The 17,969-nt window shown below is 43.8% G+C and overlaps 1 protein-coding gene across 1 annotated transcript in view; it reads right to left on the bottom strand.

Moving 5' to 3' along the window:
- KCNT2 (potassium sodium-activated channel subfamily T member 2) overlaps nt 1-17,969 on the bottom strand; it is a 2,640,974-nt gene that overhangs the window by 349,361 nt on the left and 2,273,644 nt on the right. The window contains exon 14 of the mRNA XM_069641505.1: nt 11,388-11,496. Within this exon, the coding sequence (XP_069497606.1) occupies nt 11,388-11,496 (109 nt within the window). The remainder of the gene's footprint in view (nt 1-11,387; nt 11,497-17,969) is intronic.

The raw sequence follows: 17,969 nt of genomic DNA, 5'->3' as shown, positions 1-17,969 counted from the left end.
ATAAATAACACATCATTGTCATTATATGGTTGCATGAAGTTTTATCGGGTCATTGGGTTATTCCCTGGGTTGCCTCTCCTTGCCATGTTTAACATCAATTTCATTCTCATGTAACAATTTCCTTTGGCCGGATCTTGGGGTCACTTTGGAAATCTCTTCCCCTGTGGTCTCCAGCCATTGTAGGTTCCTGACTTCCCCTGTCTCAGGGATGTCTGGGTGTAGAGATATGGCACGTAGTCCCTTGCTGGTGATGGACAAGTGAGCCTGGGGATCCTCTGTTTGCCACCTCGGGGCCCTACATATTGGAGCCAGTGGTGACCCCTGGCCTCCACAATCTCCACAGTCTCATCACCCAGACTAACAATTGGCACGTGCTTTTGCCACCCATGGAAAAGAGGTATCAGTGCTAATAAGACATTTTCCAGTGCACACGTGTCAGGGTTGCCAGAATGAATAATGAGAGGACAGGAAATGTGGCACAGGTGGGTTTGTGGTTGGTAAAATAGCTTTTGGAGGGGCATTGTGCAGGGAATTCTGAGTGTATGAGAAATGGCATACATAATAGGATAAGGAATTTACATTATGAATAAAAAAACATTTAATTGAAGAATCAATGTAGTGTTATGAGAATGTATGTGTGCTGATGGGTGAACATGCACGCCAGAGGAGCTGGCCTTGCTGCTTTCAACAAGTCCTAGAAAGTTAGTTATCTGCGATGAGATACCAACATCCAGTCTCTGACTATGACGTCTGTGAGTGTTTCCTCTAGCTCACAAGTCCAGGATAGTGGGGATAGTGGAGCTGATAAATAAGGGAAATCAGACAGCTGGCATGTAATGTCTGTATTAAGGTCTGTGAAACGGGATCTCCAGTTCCTCTAATATTTAGATAGAATCCTGTGTGCCCATGTTGAATGCATTTGTTGTGTGTTCCCTAGTAAAGAGAGATAGCTAATGTAGTGATCTAAGTGGGGCCCAAGTAGTGAATTATGTGTCTTTTCCCCTCGATCCAGATTTTTCTTGTGCCATGCTCCATGCTATTTCTGCATATCATAGTCCACCACTGCCCCCACTTCTACCCACCTTCGGCCCATTCTCTATGCACCTAGGCGCTTTGTATAATGTATTCCGCACATGAATGTGCTTGTGCCACCCTTTGATAATCTGCAGTGCTCTGCAACATTTTGCTCAGCAGCAGTTTGTGCTTCTCTTCAATCAACGTCTTGAGAGGTTCCATAGGCACGTGTGCAGGTAATACAAATGCGGGCGAATTGGGGGCCACATTTGTATTCTTTTGCAAATTGAGTGCATAGTGTGACCCAATGGGGAAAAGAAGAGAATGAGCGAATCTTGAGAGAAACTAAAGAGGACACTGGAAGGCCTCAGTTTATCTTTAAGACATTGCCAAAGCAACTCTTGAGTGGCATCCTAAGGCAGGTTGAACTGTGAAGGCATGTCCAATGCTAAGAGTAAATGTTGATCCATGTCTTTGCCCATAATACAGGGAAACATAGGGACTCAACCCCTGAGCAACAATGAGCGACAATGAACCATGCTGTTAGTTTGTCAGATTTTTCATCCTCCTTTGGAAAACGTTAAACTATGTCATCTGTAAGACAGCTCTGAGTCTTTCTCATGTCTCTATTCTCTAACATATTACACTCTAGTATATGTTAGGTATGATAGGTTGTGGAACATGTGACTTACCTGTTATTATACTTTCTTTTGAATGCTCATATTATTTGTAGTATAGTTTAAACTGTATTCGCACATGGTTTGATGTACTAATCCCTTGGTGTGAGCACTGTTTTCTCACCTAGTATGTTGTATTAACAGTTATACGGCGTAAACTCAACATTTAGTGGTTTTCGCTGTGCTTTAGGAGTTCCATGTTTCCATGTTCCATGTTGATGTTTTAATATTTTTGGATCAATACATTGGGCATCATTATGAGTTTGCCGGTCCGGAAACAACGGTACCGGTAAGCTTGCTGGTACCGTTGAATCCGGACAAACTATGAGTTCAGCGAGAGGGCGCATATCAGCCGGAACGACACCCGCTCGCAGACCTTGACGGATGAACCAGCACCATTCATGAATGGTGCTGGTGCATCCATCCTCCCCATTCCCATTGGGTCCAATTCGACTCAAATGGGAATGGGGAGTAAGATTTACCAAGCCCGGGAATGGGCAATTACCGGGCCCTATGGGGCTATACTGCCCCAGTAATTGCCCATTCCTGTGTGCCGGTAAATTCATGACTCCATTACCAGCATGGCTACTGCCAGGGTCGTAATGTTCCCCATTGTTTTTTAACAGACATTCTAGTATACGAGTGGATACTGATTGACAACTGCTTGTGGACGTTGTGATTCTCATTAGTGAATACATATCAGGGAAGGGTAGCCTGTTTCAGTGTTGTTGTAGCTTTGCCCATAATACACCATATTTGATATTCCCTGAGACCAAATACTTCTCTATCCCAGCCGGAGGATGGAGCATGTAAATGTCCAAGCAAGACTTTCTGCAGTCCTATGTTGTCTAGACTATTTGCTGAAACACAACAAGCATTTTAAAATACAGCTGTTTTGACAGAAAACTCAATGTATAGTCGATGGATAGATCCTAGTGTCCCTACAACTGTAACCTCTAAAACAGCCATGCCTCTAAAGCAGTAAAATATCTGACAATTATTAATGGCCATGAAGACCAGAGAGACGTTGATACCACTACACAGCTTCCAGATCCTGTGCAGAATCTAGAACGGAGGAGCAAGCCAGACATGGAGAAAATATGTGGTAAATCCTAGAATCTCTACTATGCAGTCAAGGAGAACTTCAAGCAATTTAAAAGGCCAGAAAAATATACATAACTAGATACAACCAGAGAGTGCCCTTATGATAACCTACATTATGGTACCTCCTCAGACCAAATGCCGTCATCCAATAATTTCATCAAACTGAATGCCCTTCTAGGTGTAGTTTAACATATTTTAAATGTGGAGAGAGGGGTGGGGTCCAAACCAATGCCCCTCATTTATTCCACCTTTGCCTAAAGAGCCCCCACCAGGCTATTAAATCCCCAGCACTTACCCCCCCTTCCCTCTTTCTGGCTGCACTTGCACGTTCTGAATACTCACAAGGCATAGTAGGTTTGTCGTTTCTACCCGCCCCTCACCCCCACGCTCTTAAATACTGTGTTTTAATGTATTTTCCACCCTTGCTCCCTCCCTGCCTTGTGGGCGCTTTGAAATAGTGTATTCTTATTGTATAAGCACCTAATAAGCAATAAATAAATAAATAAATAAATAAATAAATAAATAAATAGATAAACAAACAAATAAATAAATAAATAAGGCTGGAACCAGACTTACAAAGTCTTCAAAATCAAAGAGACTCAAATTGAATAGGTAATAAATTAGTTTATATTAATGTGAAAACAATGTGAAGGAATTAAGTCTTTAAAGGTCTCTGAAAAATCTGGTAGAAAAATTAATTCCTGAGGGCAACAGACACATGTAGGAAACCTGAGGCAGATCATCTTAAAAGAGGGTATAGCACTATGTGGAAAAGATTAACACACAGTGTGCTGGAGCAGTAATTGAGTGGTTGCCCCACAATTTGTATCGAAATATACTCACTATGATGTGGGATGTTTTTACCCATGCATCCAAGCCATACCATAACACGGTGCATTACTGGCATTGAAAACATCATGATGGCCAGAACTCCCCAGAGAGTGCACAGGGAAAACATGAAGAATAGGCTGCCACCCATTTTTGCCTATGTTATGAGCACAGGAGGGCACTGCCTAAAACCACCATTGGGCTACACACAGTAGCACAGTAGTCTGAAACCATTGGGAATGGCAATGCTGATTGCCAAAAGCAACCCAGAACTGTGGGGAATTCATTTTCTTAATGTCAAAAATGGATGCAATACTGGTGCTCACCACTATCAGAAAGCTGGTGTTTTAAAACCACCAGACTTTTGTGTAAAACTGAACAAATGAACTCAAACCAGGCCAAGGAAAGACTTGCTAAGAGGTGGAGACAATGTAAAACTATATTCTGAAATGACTTGAAGGAAGTAATTATTTAATGTATATATAAAAAATAGCTGGGGATGTCAGCAGCTTAAGTGAATTTGGGTTTAAAGCCACTAATATCGAAATGTTTAGAATAAATGAGTGACCTACTTGTGAGTGTCACATAGGTTGCAATTGTTTAAATGTCATAGTTTTGAACTTAGAATCAGCATTCTAGCTACATGTGCAAAAATTATAAGTTGGATTTGAATGTAGAAAACTGGGAACTAAAGTGACATTTAGCTGAATTCTGCCTGACAACTACCCCCGACAGGAGTTGAACTGGCTCAACAACTCTTCCCAGGCCTGGCTGCATCCTGCTGCCCTCACCAAAAGGAGGTGACACCTCTCTGATTGAATTAGGGGAGTGGTACCTGAGGACTACAGGAAACTAAACAAAGCACTGTCACTGGCTCAGGCAAATGTTATATTGGGGGGGCCGTAAAGTGGCTTCCTCTTGGGAGAGACTGGGAGGGGCAGTGCCTGTGAGAGCCAGCTGAGCTTGGGGGAAGTGGACAAACCAGAAATTCCACCATGTGCTTTGGAAAACCACACCCCTTTGAGGCCAGAGCATGATTTTAAAAAGATGGATAATTCACAGTGCGGACTTGGCAAAATTATATAAATAACATCATCATTTTTGTGATTTTTCTGTGCACATTTTAAGAGGTGTTAGGACCCTGTGGGATGTTCTTGTGGATAGTAGCGGAAAAAAGGTTGTTACTCCAAATGTATGCATGTTAAAAATCTGACACTTTATCATCTGAAACCCATATCCCTGGTGCACATTTGTGTAAAATCTGGAAAGGTTTAGAGGTCATTTTTTGGATGAAAAGGGGAGAATTCTGTCATAAGTGGACACAACATCGTACAAAGACAGGGATCCGATGGTTTGGGACTACAGAAAATATGTTGACTGGACCTATAATATTAGAAAAATGGTACATAGATAAATATGTATTTGGGTCAGAAATAGATTGTGTGCAATTTGACAAGGGGAGGTTCCTCTGACCATAATACCTACAGCATCACTCTGACACTCCATTTCTTTCCCCCAATCAAGGGAGAGAGGAAAGCTTGGCCAATGATAAGTGAGAGGGGCAGGCTTAGCTAGGCCCAGGCACACACCCATTTTCAAAACACATAAAAGGAACATTGAAACCCAGGTAGAGACATTCACTTTCCACTTTCTTGCGGGACGCTTTGCCGGGAGATTTCAGACTTCACATCCAGAGATCCAGACTTCAAATCCATCAATCTCCAGAGACCAGAAATTAACTCCAGAATTTGTAGCAGAGAGGCCTGAATCCACAAGCTGAATCCTCTTCAGCAGGCCTCAAAACCAACCAAACTATTCAACAGCGGGGCGAGCTGTTTGAATTGTTTGCCAAGAACGTTTGCAAGAACCTGTAGCAGTATCCAGAAAGCAGTGCTGTATCCGGAACCAGAGGGAACCAGAGACCAGATCGCTGTGAAGAACTGCTAGCAGAAGTCCAGCCAATCCTGACCCGATCGGTGACTAAGTCGCATTCCTGTCCAAAATCTAGTGTGAGTACCCAGCTAGCACTGTGCCAAAACCAATCTCTTAGTTTAAAATAATCTAATCCAGACTATTTTAGCCTATTAGAACTGCCTCCTAACAATCGTGTCATTCTGTCATTTTTAAAACTGAAAACTGTCATCTGTCATTCTGAGCTTTAAAATTTCAAATCCGAAAAACTACCTTTACTAAATCGTCCGTATCTCCGGAACCGTTTGTGCTAGGAGCGAGTTTTAACCGTCATTTTAAAGCTAAGATTATAAGCTTTCCAACGAGCCTGGAACCGACTTATAGTGCCTCCGTAATTGCGCTCGACGCACGCGCTACATTTGCCGCGATTTGACATTTTGCTTAATTTCAGCCACGTGTAAAAATATTTGTCCTTGCTTTCTTTGCTGAAATTCGTGTGCAACCTGACAACCATTCTTAGAGCATTGCTAAAGTGATCCTGAATTAATTTAAAGTATCTCTCACTCACCCTGAACCCCCTATAGGGAATTAAAAGCATTTTTAGTACATTTTTCACTTAATTGCAACCACATCAAAGTATCTTGCCTGTGTTTAAAACTCCTACCTGTTTTCCTCTAAGCTTGCTAGGGGGATCTGAATTATATTTGATTGCATTCCTGAGAACTGTGTGCTTTACTTCCATCTCTTTTCCTTGCATAAGGGGGGAGGGGTGAATTGTCAAAGAAAAGTGATTACATTGTCTTTTGTTGAAGTCATATCAAGTTTATTTTCTGTACTGCATTTTCATTCATCGTTGCATTGTCCTTGAAGCCATAAAAGCATTCTCAGCTACTTTATCCTCTCTATATCACTTCTAAGCCATCAAAAAGAGTGTACCACTGTAACATTATCCATTGTTGATCACTATCATCTTCACAAGTGTGCTATCAAACATTAATTTATTATAAAAGTGTGATATATCTATATATTGTTTAATTTTCATATAAACCATTTAATTTGAAAACAAACCTACTTCTTGGCTCAGTGGGGTCAGGGGGATTCTAAGAGAGGGGTGTTATATAAGGGTTGTCATCCAGAGTAAATGAACTGGACATAAAAATATATCAATAAGGGTTTCCCTCAGCATCCCAGACTAGGTATTGACTTAGCTGTAGTGTTGAATTGAAGTCGCTTACACGGACCATGGTAACTTAAGGAAATAATCCTATCCCCAAATAAAAATTACCTCTCATTGGAAATTAAAAACCGAAAGCATTGCCGGAAGATTGCAGGAATATGATAGTTACACATGTGAGAAGACCTCAGCAGGGGTAGGGAAGCCAGCAAAAGCTACATGTTGATGGGTATGCTAGGCAAAGTGTGATCACGAAGGATTAGAAACAAGGACCTAAAGGTTTCACCACAGGAATCGTATAGAATTTTGGAATGCAATTTTCACTTCATCATTGTGGGTTAAGATATGAGCAATCTACTGAATTTCTAGTCAAGATTACTGGGAATTTGATAAAAGATGATGCCCAGCATTCGAATAATGTTAGAATTAATTGAAAAAAAGACTCATCCAAGTACACCTTGGATAAACAACGAATTGCATACACCTCCATTCTTCTCAACTGTCATTCTGCACCTGATCACACACAAACAATGAATGAACTCATTAGCGCACACTCGCAAGATATACTCTTCCTTAGAGAAACATGGGTCTAGCTCCACCACACACGTATTATCCCAGACATGTTTCCTCTACAATATCCCTTACACCAAAGAGATCACCCACACATACAAGGTGGTGGCATTGCCGTCATATATAAAGACACACTCACACTTAGTAATCCTTCACACCCCCATACACATCCTTTGAAACACTTTCTCTCACTTGCTTGCCTCCATCACACCTATACCCCACCTTTCTACACCTCATTTTCACCATCCTGTAAACAATCCTAACTTCCACATAGACTGGACTGACTTCACTACTAACAAGTACACATCCCTCTTCAACAAGATCTACCTTGGTGACTTCAACCCCAGTAGTTCCTTTCCAGACACCAATCCTGTATTAAATACTATCCTACATCCACTCACCCCTTATGCCCTCACACAACTCATTGCCTGTCCCACAAGCATTGTGCTGGTAACACCCTGGACCTTTTGATCACAAACAGAAAGCATGTCTCTGTGGATAATCAAATCTGGGCATCATGGCCTGACCACTTTGCTATCTCCTTCACGCTCACACTACCACTCAAAATTCCACCACCTGCCATACATCCCTTCCTCTACCTCCAGCCAGACAAACCAAACACATAACAGACCGAGCCTTAGCACCACTCGTACCACTCTCCCCATCCCCGATGCACATCCCTCCACCCTACTCCACCAATACAACAGCATCATCACACAAGCACTCAACAAAATGGCACCCCATAAATTACAAAAACCTCATAACGACGACCACAAACTATGGATCAACAGTTACCTCCTCTCTATCAAGCAGGAAGCCAGATGCATAGAAAGAGCCTGGAAAAAAAAACATGCCCCTCCACCAGGACACCCCTCAGACATTGCTGCAACAAATATAAAACAGCCAAATGCAATGCTAAAGCCACTCTTTACCTCTTTACTTCCAAGAACTCCAATTCGCCACCAATCATACCAAGAAATTATTCATCGTCAAGTCCCTCTCTAAACCACAATCCACACCTTCTGAAACCCCATCCACTGCAGTATTCACCTCCCTCATGAACTACTCCAAAATACACATCAGGACAGCCCTCCCCTGAACTCTCCCACTAACAACCCTCACTCTCAAACATTCCAACACATGGGACACCTTCTACCCCATCGACACTGACATCCTCATCACCTTCACTTCCAAAACAAAACCTGCACACTTCCTGAATGATGCATGCCCACCTCAAGCTGCATCCAATTGCATCACCACTCGAGCTCCCCTCTGGCTCAACATAATCAACTTCTGTCTCCCACATGGTACTATCCCCGCTGCACTCAAAACGGGACAAATCTCAGCCCATGTCAAAAAACCATTTGTCGACACCATGCTCCCTGAAAACTACTGCCCCATTACTATTGTACCATACCTTGTCAGAATCGTGAAACACTTTGTAACTACCCAACTGCAACAACACATCACCAAAAACAACCTACTCAACCCCGTCCAATCTGGCTTTCAGCCTGGACACAGCACTGAGACTGCTACTCTTCACATCCTCGATGGCCTCGGCAGCATCACAGACAAAGGACACACAGCACTACGGGTACTCCTCGACCTCTCTGAAGCGTTTGACAGCATCGAGCATGCCATTCTACTAGACATCCTAGCCTAAAGAATTAATTTCTCTGGCACCGTGCTTGACTGGTTCACCTCCTTTCTCACTGACAGGACACACTTGATCTCTATACCCCCTTATTGATCAGACCCCACCCCTGTCCAGTATGGGGATCCGTAAGGCTCTTCCCGTCCACTGCTAAGTCTATCTTATTCCCCCTATCCTTTCCTGACAACATTTTCTAACTTTCTTTTTCACCTCTCACCTTTTTAAAATTTGAATCATGTAAGGTGCTTCGGGACCCTCTGGGTGCAGCCAGCGCTATCCAACAAATTCAAATAAATAAATATAAGCTACAATAATTGTGTTAAGTTAGCATGTACCCAGGATGAACAATCAGCAAACTGAACTTTGAACAAGCAGAGCTATTTTCATCCACCATATAACTAAGGGCCTCCGTACAGGCATAGTGATAATGGTCAAAATAAGTGGTATTTAAAGCACCTCATGATTTAGAAAAAGACCCAATTACAGGTTGGGATTGTATGAGATGTTTATGGCATGGGTCATTTAGAATTTGAGGTAAATACGGAAGGTCATGTTCTTGCATCAGTGAACATAGAGAGTAGGGGTTGGCCAAATTACTGCCAGCAAAATGAAATTGGCAAAATACACCTCCGATTGGGATTCGCCACACGTACACGAATTTTGCCTTTTTTTCTCAGAAATTTCAATTTTTGCCTGACATTTTATTTCAAATCGTCTTTAAACATTTCAGGAAACAATCATGAGATTTCAGGTGGGAAAACCAGATATTTCAATTTATTTCTAGACACTTCATTTTTAATTTTAAAAAAATCAGAAACAGGTGGGGAAATGTGTGATTTGGACCATTCTGCTGCGTAGGCAACAGGGACAAATGAGTGAATTTTAACTGGAATTCGCCAATTTCTCAGGCAAAGCAAATTTCATCAGATGTACCCAGCACTAATAGAGAGCACCTGGGGATGGGCCAGCTAGAATGATGGCGAATTCGGTGTGCACTTATTGCAGAACATATACGCTGCCCCAGAACACACACGTGATATGCATCATATTACTCTAGAGAATGTCAATTGTCATTGTCCATGGGAAGAGGCAACATAGTGACAGTGTAGCAGGCGAACCCTCTGCCTTGACACAAAGTGCAATCTAGTGTGTTTACATTAATAATGTCCGCACAGTGCCTGCCACACTGGCAGTGTCTCACAGACACCCCCCACACCGCTTGCCGATGTTTGGATGGCGAACAGGACTGCCCCTTGCGGAGTGGCACTGTGTGACTGCAATTCCCCCAGAGAGGAGGTCATCAGGTCATCCTTGGAATGCCTACCAGCAGTGGTCGAAGTCAGCGGGAGCGGTGCTCCTCTACTTTTTTAAATTACCTTTTACAGCTCCTATACTTTTATTTGAAAAGTAAACCGTTCCGGAATGGTTTCGTTTTAAAATAAAAGTGTAGGAAGAAGTTGAAACTTGCGCTTTCAGTGCAGTGCCCTGAACGTTCCCTTAAACAGCAGGTGCAAGTGGTAGTGGGGTGTATTGTGTGTGGGGGGGCGTGATAATGGGGTTTGTGGGGAGTGAGTGCAGGCCTGCAGGGAACATAGTTCCACTACTTCTTTTCTTACACTTCGACCACTGCCTACCAGTACATTGGCCACCTCCTAACCTCTCAAAGGAAACCGTGGGGCACAGTACTGACTGTACCCTGATTCTTGCAGACGCAAACTGTCTTCATTAATTCTGAGCCCATTTGCACACGTGCATACTTTGTTAATACATGCGTAAACATGAGTAAGAGAGATTCTGCCACTTGCATGAGGGCGTAGTGGAACGTGAAGTTCAGTTCCTTCTAACACTTTCATTGTCCTCAGCCGCCTGAGGCATTGTTCCATTGGCCACTGCCTTTTCCTTTTCTGACACGCATTTCCAGATGTCTGTCTTTCTTTGGAGTGATGTTTTTTGCTTCACGGGCCAAAGAGCTCAACAGCACGTGCCACTACCTCATCTGTCAAGGTGGTTAGCTCTGCATTAGAAAATGTTGGTTTCCTACGCCTCATTCGCATCACTTTGCTTTTTGGTGTGTCCACTGACATGATTTCTGCCTCCTCACCCAACGGATGGCAGCAGGAAGGGGATGATTTAAGCTGGACTTTTGAAAGATACCCAATCCCGAGTTTCCTTTTCGAGGCATGACCCAATTTTCTCTCTGGAATATTTGGAATATAGAAGCACCAGGAATATTTTAGTACATGTAAAAGGGGATCAACATCATGAGTCGTTCCGACACACAATGCACACTTCATGGGCAGGTTTACACATTTATTTGTTTTTATTTTTTTATTTATTATTTATTTATTTTTATACACAGTTTTACCTTTAAAAACGATCGTATTTGAAAAGTATCCTAAAATTATATAATTCAGTACATGTAACCGCTAATTCAAAGCTGGAAGATAATTCTTACCTGCAAATTTGACGTGAAATTTATTTTCGGGTTTTAAGATCTGAACATACAGTGGGCAGTTGGGGGCAAAGTCTTTCACAGCCCATGCTCGTAAAATTGTTTGGTGGTCCTAGAAAACAAAGAAAAATTCTGAATGAGGTGAAGAAGGGAAAAATTGAGAGTTCTGGACTGTTTCATTATAGGGGCTCCAGCACAGGAGCAAATGAACTATTCCCACTTTGCTCTGCTTAGACATCCCATTCAACAGTACATTTGTTGTGATATTCCACGCACTCTACAGTTCAACTTGTAAACTGCACCTTTGTTACAAATATGAACAGAAAAGTTCTCATAAGTAGGCAACTCCCGTCCCGTGCACACTTTCCCAGGCTGAAATCACGGCCAGGGGAGTTGCTAGGTCTGGAAAAGACCCGGGGCTAAGCTGATGTTGGAACTGTTGGGACTGGGGGCTAGCTAGTCTTTTGGCTGTAGCTCCTGAGATTCTATCCGGGGCTACAACCAAAAGATCAGGGGCTATAGCCCTCTTAGCCCCCCCCTAGCAACGCCCCTGATCACGGCCAAGAATTTGGCGATAAATCTTAGAATCTTTCAAGATAAGGTAAAGCAATTCATTATAAGAACATTTTCATTACACAACATATTTCAATACATGACACATTTCTATTAAAAAAGTACATTTAATAGTGTGACCCAACGCGTTTCGAGAATGATATGATATGACATTATATGGCATTTGTAACAAGTGTTTCAAGGCACGATGAGGCAAGGAAGGGGGAACAGAGCGAGTACAGAGACAGCAATCTTACTAGGCCAAGAGACATTGAGATCGCGCAAGTGCAGGGGAGAGAGGAGGGGAAAAGTGCCTGGGGAAAGGGGAGGGCGTAGTGCTGTACATGCGATCAAAACAGTATCAAGAAGTGCGGCCAGCAGGTGGCAGGTGCAAGTATAAGTGCAGACAGCAGGTGTCCGAAAGTGCATGTAGGTGGGCTGTAGGGTTACAGATACAGACCCAAGTGCAAGGGTTGCTGGGAGGCATGTAGGTGTGCAACTGGGTGGGTAGGGACCTGGGCCCGAAATCAGAGGGTAGCCAGGTGACCAGTGCAGTATCAGGCAGGAAATCAGCAGGGGAGAGGATGAGAGAAGGCAGAAGCTAAGAGGAAGGTATAGCGATGCTTCAGGAACCTCAGATGGTTCGCCTCGAGTTTCAGAGAGGCAGGGGGGCTGTTCCAGAGGGAGGCCCTAGCCGAAGAAAGAGATCTATCACCAACTCGTTGCTTGGAGAAGCAACTGACCCTGAGGGAGTTGGAGGTGGAGGAGTGAAGAGCTCAAATAGGAAGGTATTTGCGAAGAGAGAGTTGGAGGTATTGAGGACTCAGGCCCCAGAAGGCCTTGTGGACAATGCAGAGGGTCTTGAACTTAATCCTTGCAGCCACTGGGAGCTAAGGCAGAGATTTCAGTGCTGGAGAGTTACGATCCCTCAGCTTGAGGCCAAGGACATGTCTCGCAGTCCTGTTCTGGATGAGTTGCAGAGGGCGGAGAGTAGAAGCAGTCAGAATTAGAAAGAGAATGTTGCTGTAGTCCAGCCTAGAGACGACCAGAGCTCTAGAGACAGTGAGCTTCTGGGTAAGGAGAGGAAAGGAAGAATACCTCTGAGTATGTGCAGTTGGTAGTTTGACTTGTTAGAGACATCATAGATGTGAGGAGAAAAGTAGAGAGTGGAGTCGAAATGACCCCAAGGTCTTAGCCTCACAGGTGGGTGCACGAAGAGGAATGACTCTCCTCATCAGGGGACTTGAAAATATATCTATTATATAAATAATCAGAGAACAGATAATCTCATATGTACATTTGGTATTTCATAATCACTCAATTCATCATTTAAGTGTTTTAGATAACAACATATATCTACCTTAGTAGTCTCAATGTCTCGTGGATATTGGTGCTCTAAGGTAGCTGAGGAGAGGAGTATTCCTCAGATGGATTTAGAGACAGGGAGAAAAATGCACATTCCTTCGCTGTTAAGGATCCTAACAGACAGAGAATAGACACATTGTTCTGAGCCAACCTACTAGTCCTCCGCCTGGCATGCAAAATACCGATCCCACAAAATCAGCGACATACATTAGTCCTTAATATTTTGGTTCTAGGTCTATTCTGTACTACAAATATGTTCCTGCTTCTGAGAGAAATATTCAGAACCCAGCTACTAAATCTAAAATGATCTTATTGCGAGAGAGGAAATAAAGTGGTAACAATTCTGACCCAGTCACTGAAGGTAAAACAAACACATGCTCGAATTAAAGCGATACAAAATGATTAAGGGAATCTAGTGCACAATAGTGAGAGCATACTTGAGATGTTCAGCGTTTGGTATGAGAATCTCTGCAATGCGAAGGGGGCAGACAAAATTGTGAGCCACAGATATATACAGGAAGCAAGGTTGACCCGCATTTCAGAATTATAGAGGACCCAGCTAGATAGACCTCTAGACAATGAAGAAAGTATAGCACCCATAAAATTATTAAAATCACCAGGATCAGATGATCTGACAGACAAATTATATAAAATCCTCTGTAAGGACCTACTGAATCACCTGGTAGACCTGTTCAACTCATCCTTAACTCCGGCAAAATTGCTAATACCATGGGCCAAACTGCTATTAGCGTATTGCCAAACCTGGGGAAACACCCAGAACTATATGGATCTCGATTCCAACTCTCCCTCTGTCCTCATTCTACTCAACCTCTCTTCTGCCTTCGATACAGTGAACCACAACATCCTGAACACACCTCTCTGTGATACCCTTGGCATCCCTGACCAGGCCCTGGATTGGCTCACCTCTTTTCTCTCCGACTGCCCATCCCAGGTGGAATTGGGGTCCTTCCTCTCCCCTATCACTCTCTCTACATGCAGTGTCCCACAGGGATGTAACCCATTGCCCTCATTTTTCAATGGCTACATGGCCCCCGTGGCCCATATGATAGCCACCTTCACCTCCAACTTTCAATGTTATGCGGATGACACGCAGCTCTCCTTCAGGCTACCCTAGTCCTCGTCCTCTGCTTCACTCATACCTGACTATTTGTTCGCAATTCAGTTATGGTGTGCTGCAAACAACCTCTGCCTCAATGCTAGTAAGACAGAGATTTTCCACATCAGGGCCCCTGTTCCTGCCTTCCCTCTTTCTCTCTGGCCGGCCTCCCTTGTCCTGCACCTCCACCTTCCAACGAAGCACAAAATTTGGGGATCATTTTCGACTCCACTCTCTCCTTCTCGTCTCACATTGCGGACATCTCTAAAATGTCCCACTACCAACTGTACCTTCTCAGAGGTATTCTATCTTTTCTCACCTTCGCCAAGAGGCTCACCATCTCCAGAGCCCTGGTCCTCTCTAGGCTGGACTACTGCAACAACCTCTGTCTACAACTGCCCTCTTCTACCCTCCGTCCTCTTCAACTCCTCCTGAACAGAACTGCAAGTCTTATCATTGGCCTTAAACCCAGAGACAGCATCTCTCCAGTGCTGAAATCCCTTCACTGGCTCCCTCTGGCTGCAAGGATTAAGTTCAAGACCCTTTGCACTGTCCACAACACTTTCTGGGGCGTGGGCCCACTCTATCTGCAACACTCTCTTCCTAAATACTCGCCTTCCTGAACCCTCCGCTCATCTTCCTCCAACTCACTGCGGGGGAGCTGCTTCTCCAAGCAGAGACTTGGGGGTAGATCTTTATGCACTGCAGAAGCCTCCCTCTGGAACAGCCTCCCTGCCCCTCTCCATCTGGAGCCGGACCTCCTTAAATTCCGGAAACGATTAGGGAGAATTCTAATTTCTGTGCTAATTCCCTTGAACATTAGAGACCCCCAGCTCTTTTGCTGGACTTTAGGACTTTTAGTTTTTACCCTGGAGTGAGTGACACTGTTTTTGACACTCTCTCATGTATTTTTGATCAGATTTGGACTCTGTGTTTCCATGATTTTTCAGTCTGACAAACTCAGTAGGCATACACGTTTTGTATTGTGACACACAGCACCTTCAGTGCAGTGTCACAGAGAAGTCCTTTGGATTTCTTGTAAGGTTTAAATCCCTTCTCTTGGATAAACTACTGTTTCCAAGAGTAGTAAAGTAAAATTGACTTTACTTTCCTTTTTCTCTCTGTAGACCCAGCACACACCATTTTATGTGGAGTTCTGCGGGGGTTACTTAGTAGACCCTTTGTCTACTTTCTCATATAACATTGTTTATGTTACCCTGTTAACCCAGTGGTTTAATTTTCCTACCGTTGTGTGTTTTTACCGCAGGCTGAATCCCCAGCTGCAGTATTGCGCCCATGGGTGCCCAATTTGTCAAAATGGCTCGGTCTTCTTTTTCGCAATTTCTTGCTTCTGAGGTCTTTCTTGGGTTTTACTCTGTGCACCAAACCAGGTTTGGTCCCTTTGTTCACTTTGTCTTTGGCGGGCTTCAGTGCTGGAACCCGCCTCTGGCTCCAGTGTGTCTGGCAGGGCAGGAAGCGAGGGAAGTTCCCAAAACTCCCTGTGCTTAGTCTCCTTGGTTACAGGAATCCTCCCAAAGATGATTGGCTGGCTGGATGCCCTTGCAGCTAGGCTGCAAATGAATGGGAGAAACCTGCATAAAAGGTGAGGTATTTTAGACAGATTGCAGAGTCAACCACTGGACGAAGAATCCAAAGAAGAAACTGGAAGAGAATCTTGCTGCACCCTCCTTGACCTTTGATTTGCCTGGTGAAACCCTGCTGCAGTGCTGAAGCTCAAAACTTCACATCGGAACGGACACAACTTCTTCCCTTGGGTTGGTGGGACCAATTGACCGCAAAATGAAATTGCTTTGAACCCCTCTCCCTGCTGGCTGTGCTTCCTCAATGGAACCGAGTGCCAGGGGTATGAAACACCAGAATCGAGTGAATCATCTTTAAGCGGACCAGAACTCTAGGAAGATCCAGAGGACCCTCCCAAAGCAGGACTACCCAAGTCCAAGGCACCTTACCAGAGTGCTGCACTCTAGAAGCGAGGGGAGCCCAACAAGTGACCGAGATCCGCGGTGGTGCTAATGACTGGTAGGTGAAATCACGAAGTGCCACTGAATTGAAAAGAGCCCTTCGCTGCTACCAACCTTCAAACCGCAGTGCAGGAGTCTCCAGACGTCCTCCCTCTTGTCCCCATAACTGAGGCCCAGGAACCATGGATCTGCTGGACTGCAAGAGGAACAGAAGCCAGCTGAAATCTCTTCTACAAACCTAAGGTACTGTCTTAACTAAAGGGGTACTTAACTTTTTGGTTTGTAGCTTGTCTGTCTCACTGGGGACCTACAGTAGCCGCTTTTTTTGAAGAGTTGCTTGCAGCTTTGATTCCACAAGTCTTATAGCTTGTGGCCCAACAGTGATCCTTTTCTACAAACTCTCTATATAACATTGTGCAAGACTTTTGTGCTATCTACCAGAAGTGCCTCAGCTCTCCTATTCAATTGACATTGGCTGTCCTGGCTCCCTGCAGACTCTTCTGATCCAGTGACTTTGTGTTTAACTGTTCCTCATAGGTGGTACATAAATTACATGTATTGCTGGGCAAAAGTTTGCCTATACTTCATTGAGGGATTGTAAAGTACTTACCTGTTCAGAGAACTTGCTAACCTTTGTCTTTTCCACAAATTCAGTATTCCATTTAATTGTCAAAAGTGATATATCGATGTCCACAGTATCCTAGCAATTAAAGTCACCTCAGGGTGTAGGAAGTGTCTGTGTGCCACCACAAAAGAGTATCTACTTACTTTACTTAAATCTGAGAAAGTGCTTTTGAAGTGTATTTAATTGTTGCATCTTGCCCTTTCTAAAGAAAGCTTATTTTAAAACTGACTAGTTATTTTACTAGACAACCTTCAGTATAATTGTTATTTGGATACTTGTCACTGTTAATCTCCATGTTACATCACTACAGTTCTTAATTACCCCTCTTGAGATAAGTTTGGCTGCTCAGTCACTCTACCCACTTGTGTAGTACAAACCTATAACAATAGTTGGCTATCTATTGCCAAGAGGACAAGGCTGGTGTAGTATCCCACAGGGTTACTACATACAATCTTGCCTAACAAACTCCTCAAGACTTTCCTCTTCGCCTCCTCCTTCTCTCTTCCTCTCCCCTGCTAACCACCTCTTTCTGCTCAGTTTTGCTGCCTGGTGCGATGCATCTTCAAAGCCTCACAGGTCCCAAGCTTTCCTTGCCAATCTCCTACTCTTGCCCCCGGGACTTGCACTTGCTGCAGCACTACTGCACTTCGGTTACAACCCAAAAGAGTGGTATCCCTCTCCACTTAACCCATGTTCTGTTGGGACTGGGCGCACTTGGTCCTTATTGCCCCCCCACGCACTTCCTTTTCTGTTCACCTACATAATCTGGATGTAACATGCCCAGTAAGATTGTTTGTCTTGTCTTCCCCTCCGATGCATGGTTGCGCTTTGGAAAACGTGTGTATAAGCACATAATAAATAAACAATCAATCAATTGATTGATATTTGCAAAATTGTTAGCGCTGAGGCTCGAACCACTCTTTCCAAAACTCATTCACCCTGAT

This window comes from Ambystoma mexicanum, chromosome 1q, assembly GCF_040938575.1.
Source record: "Ambystoma mexicanum isolate Mex_15411 chromosome 1q, UKY_AmexF1_1, whole genome shotgun sequence".
NCBI lineage: Eukaryota > Metazoa > Chordata > Amphibia > Caudata > Ambystomatidae > Ambystoma > Ambystoma mexicanum.
This window is presented reverse-complemented; position numbering and strand designations above follow the sequence as displayed.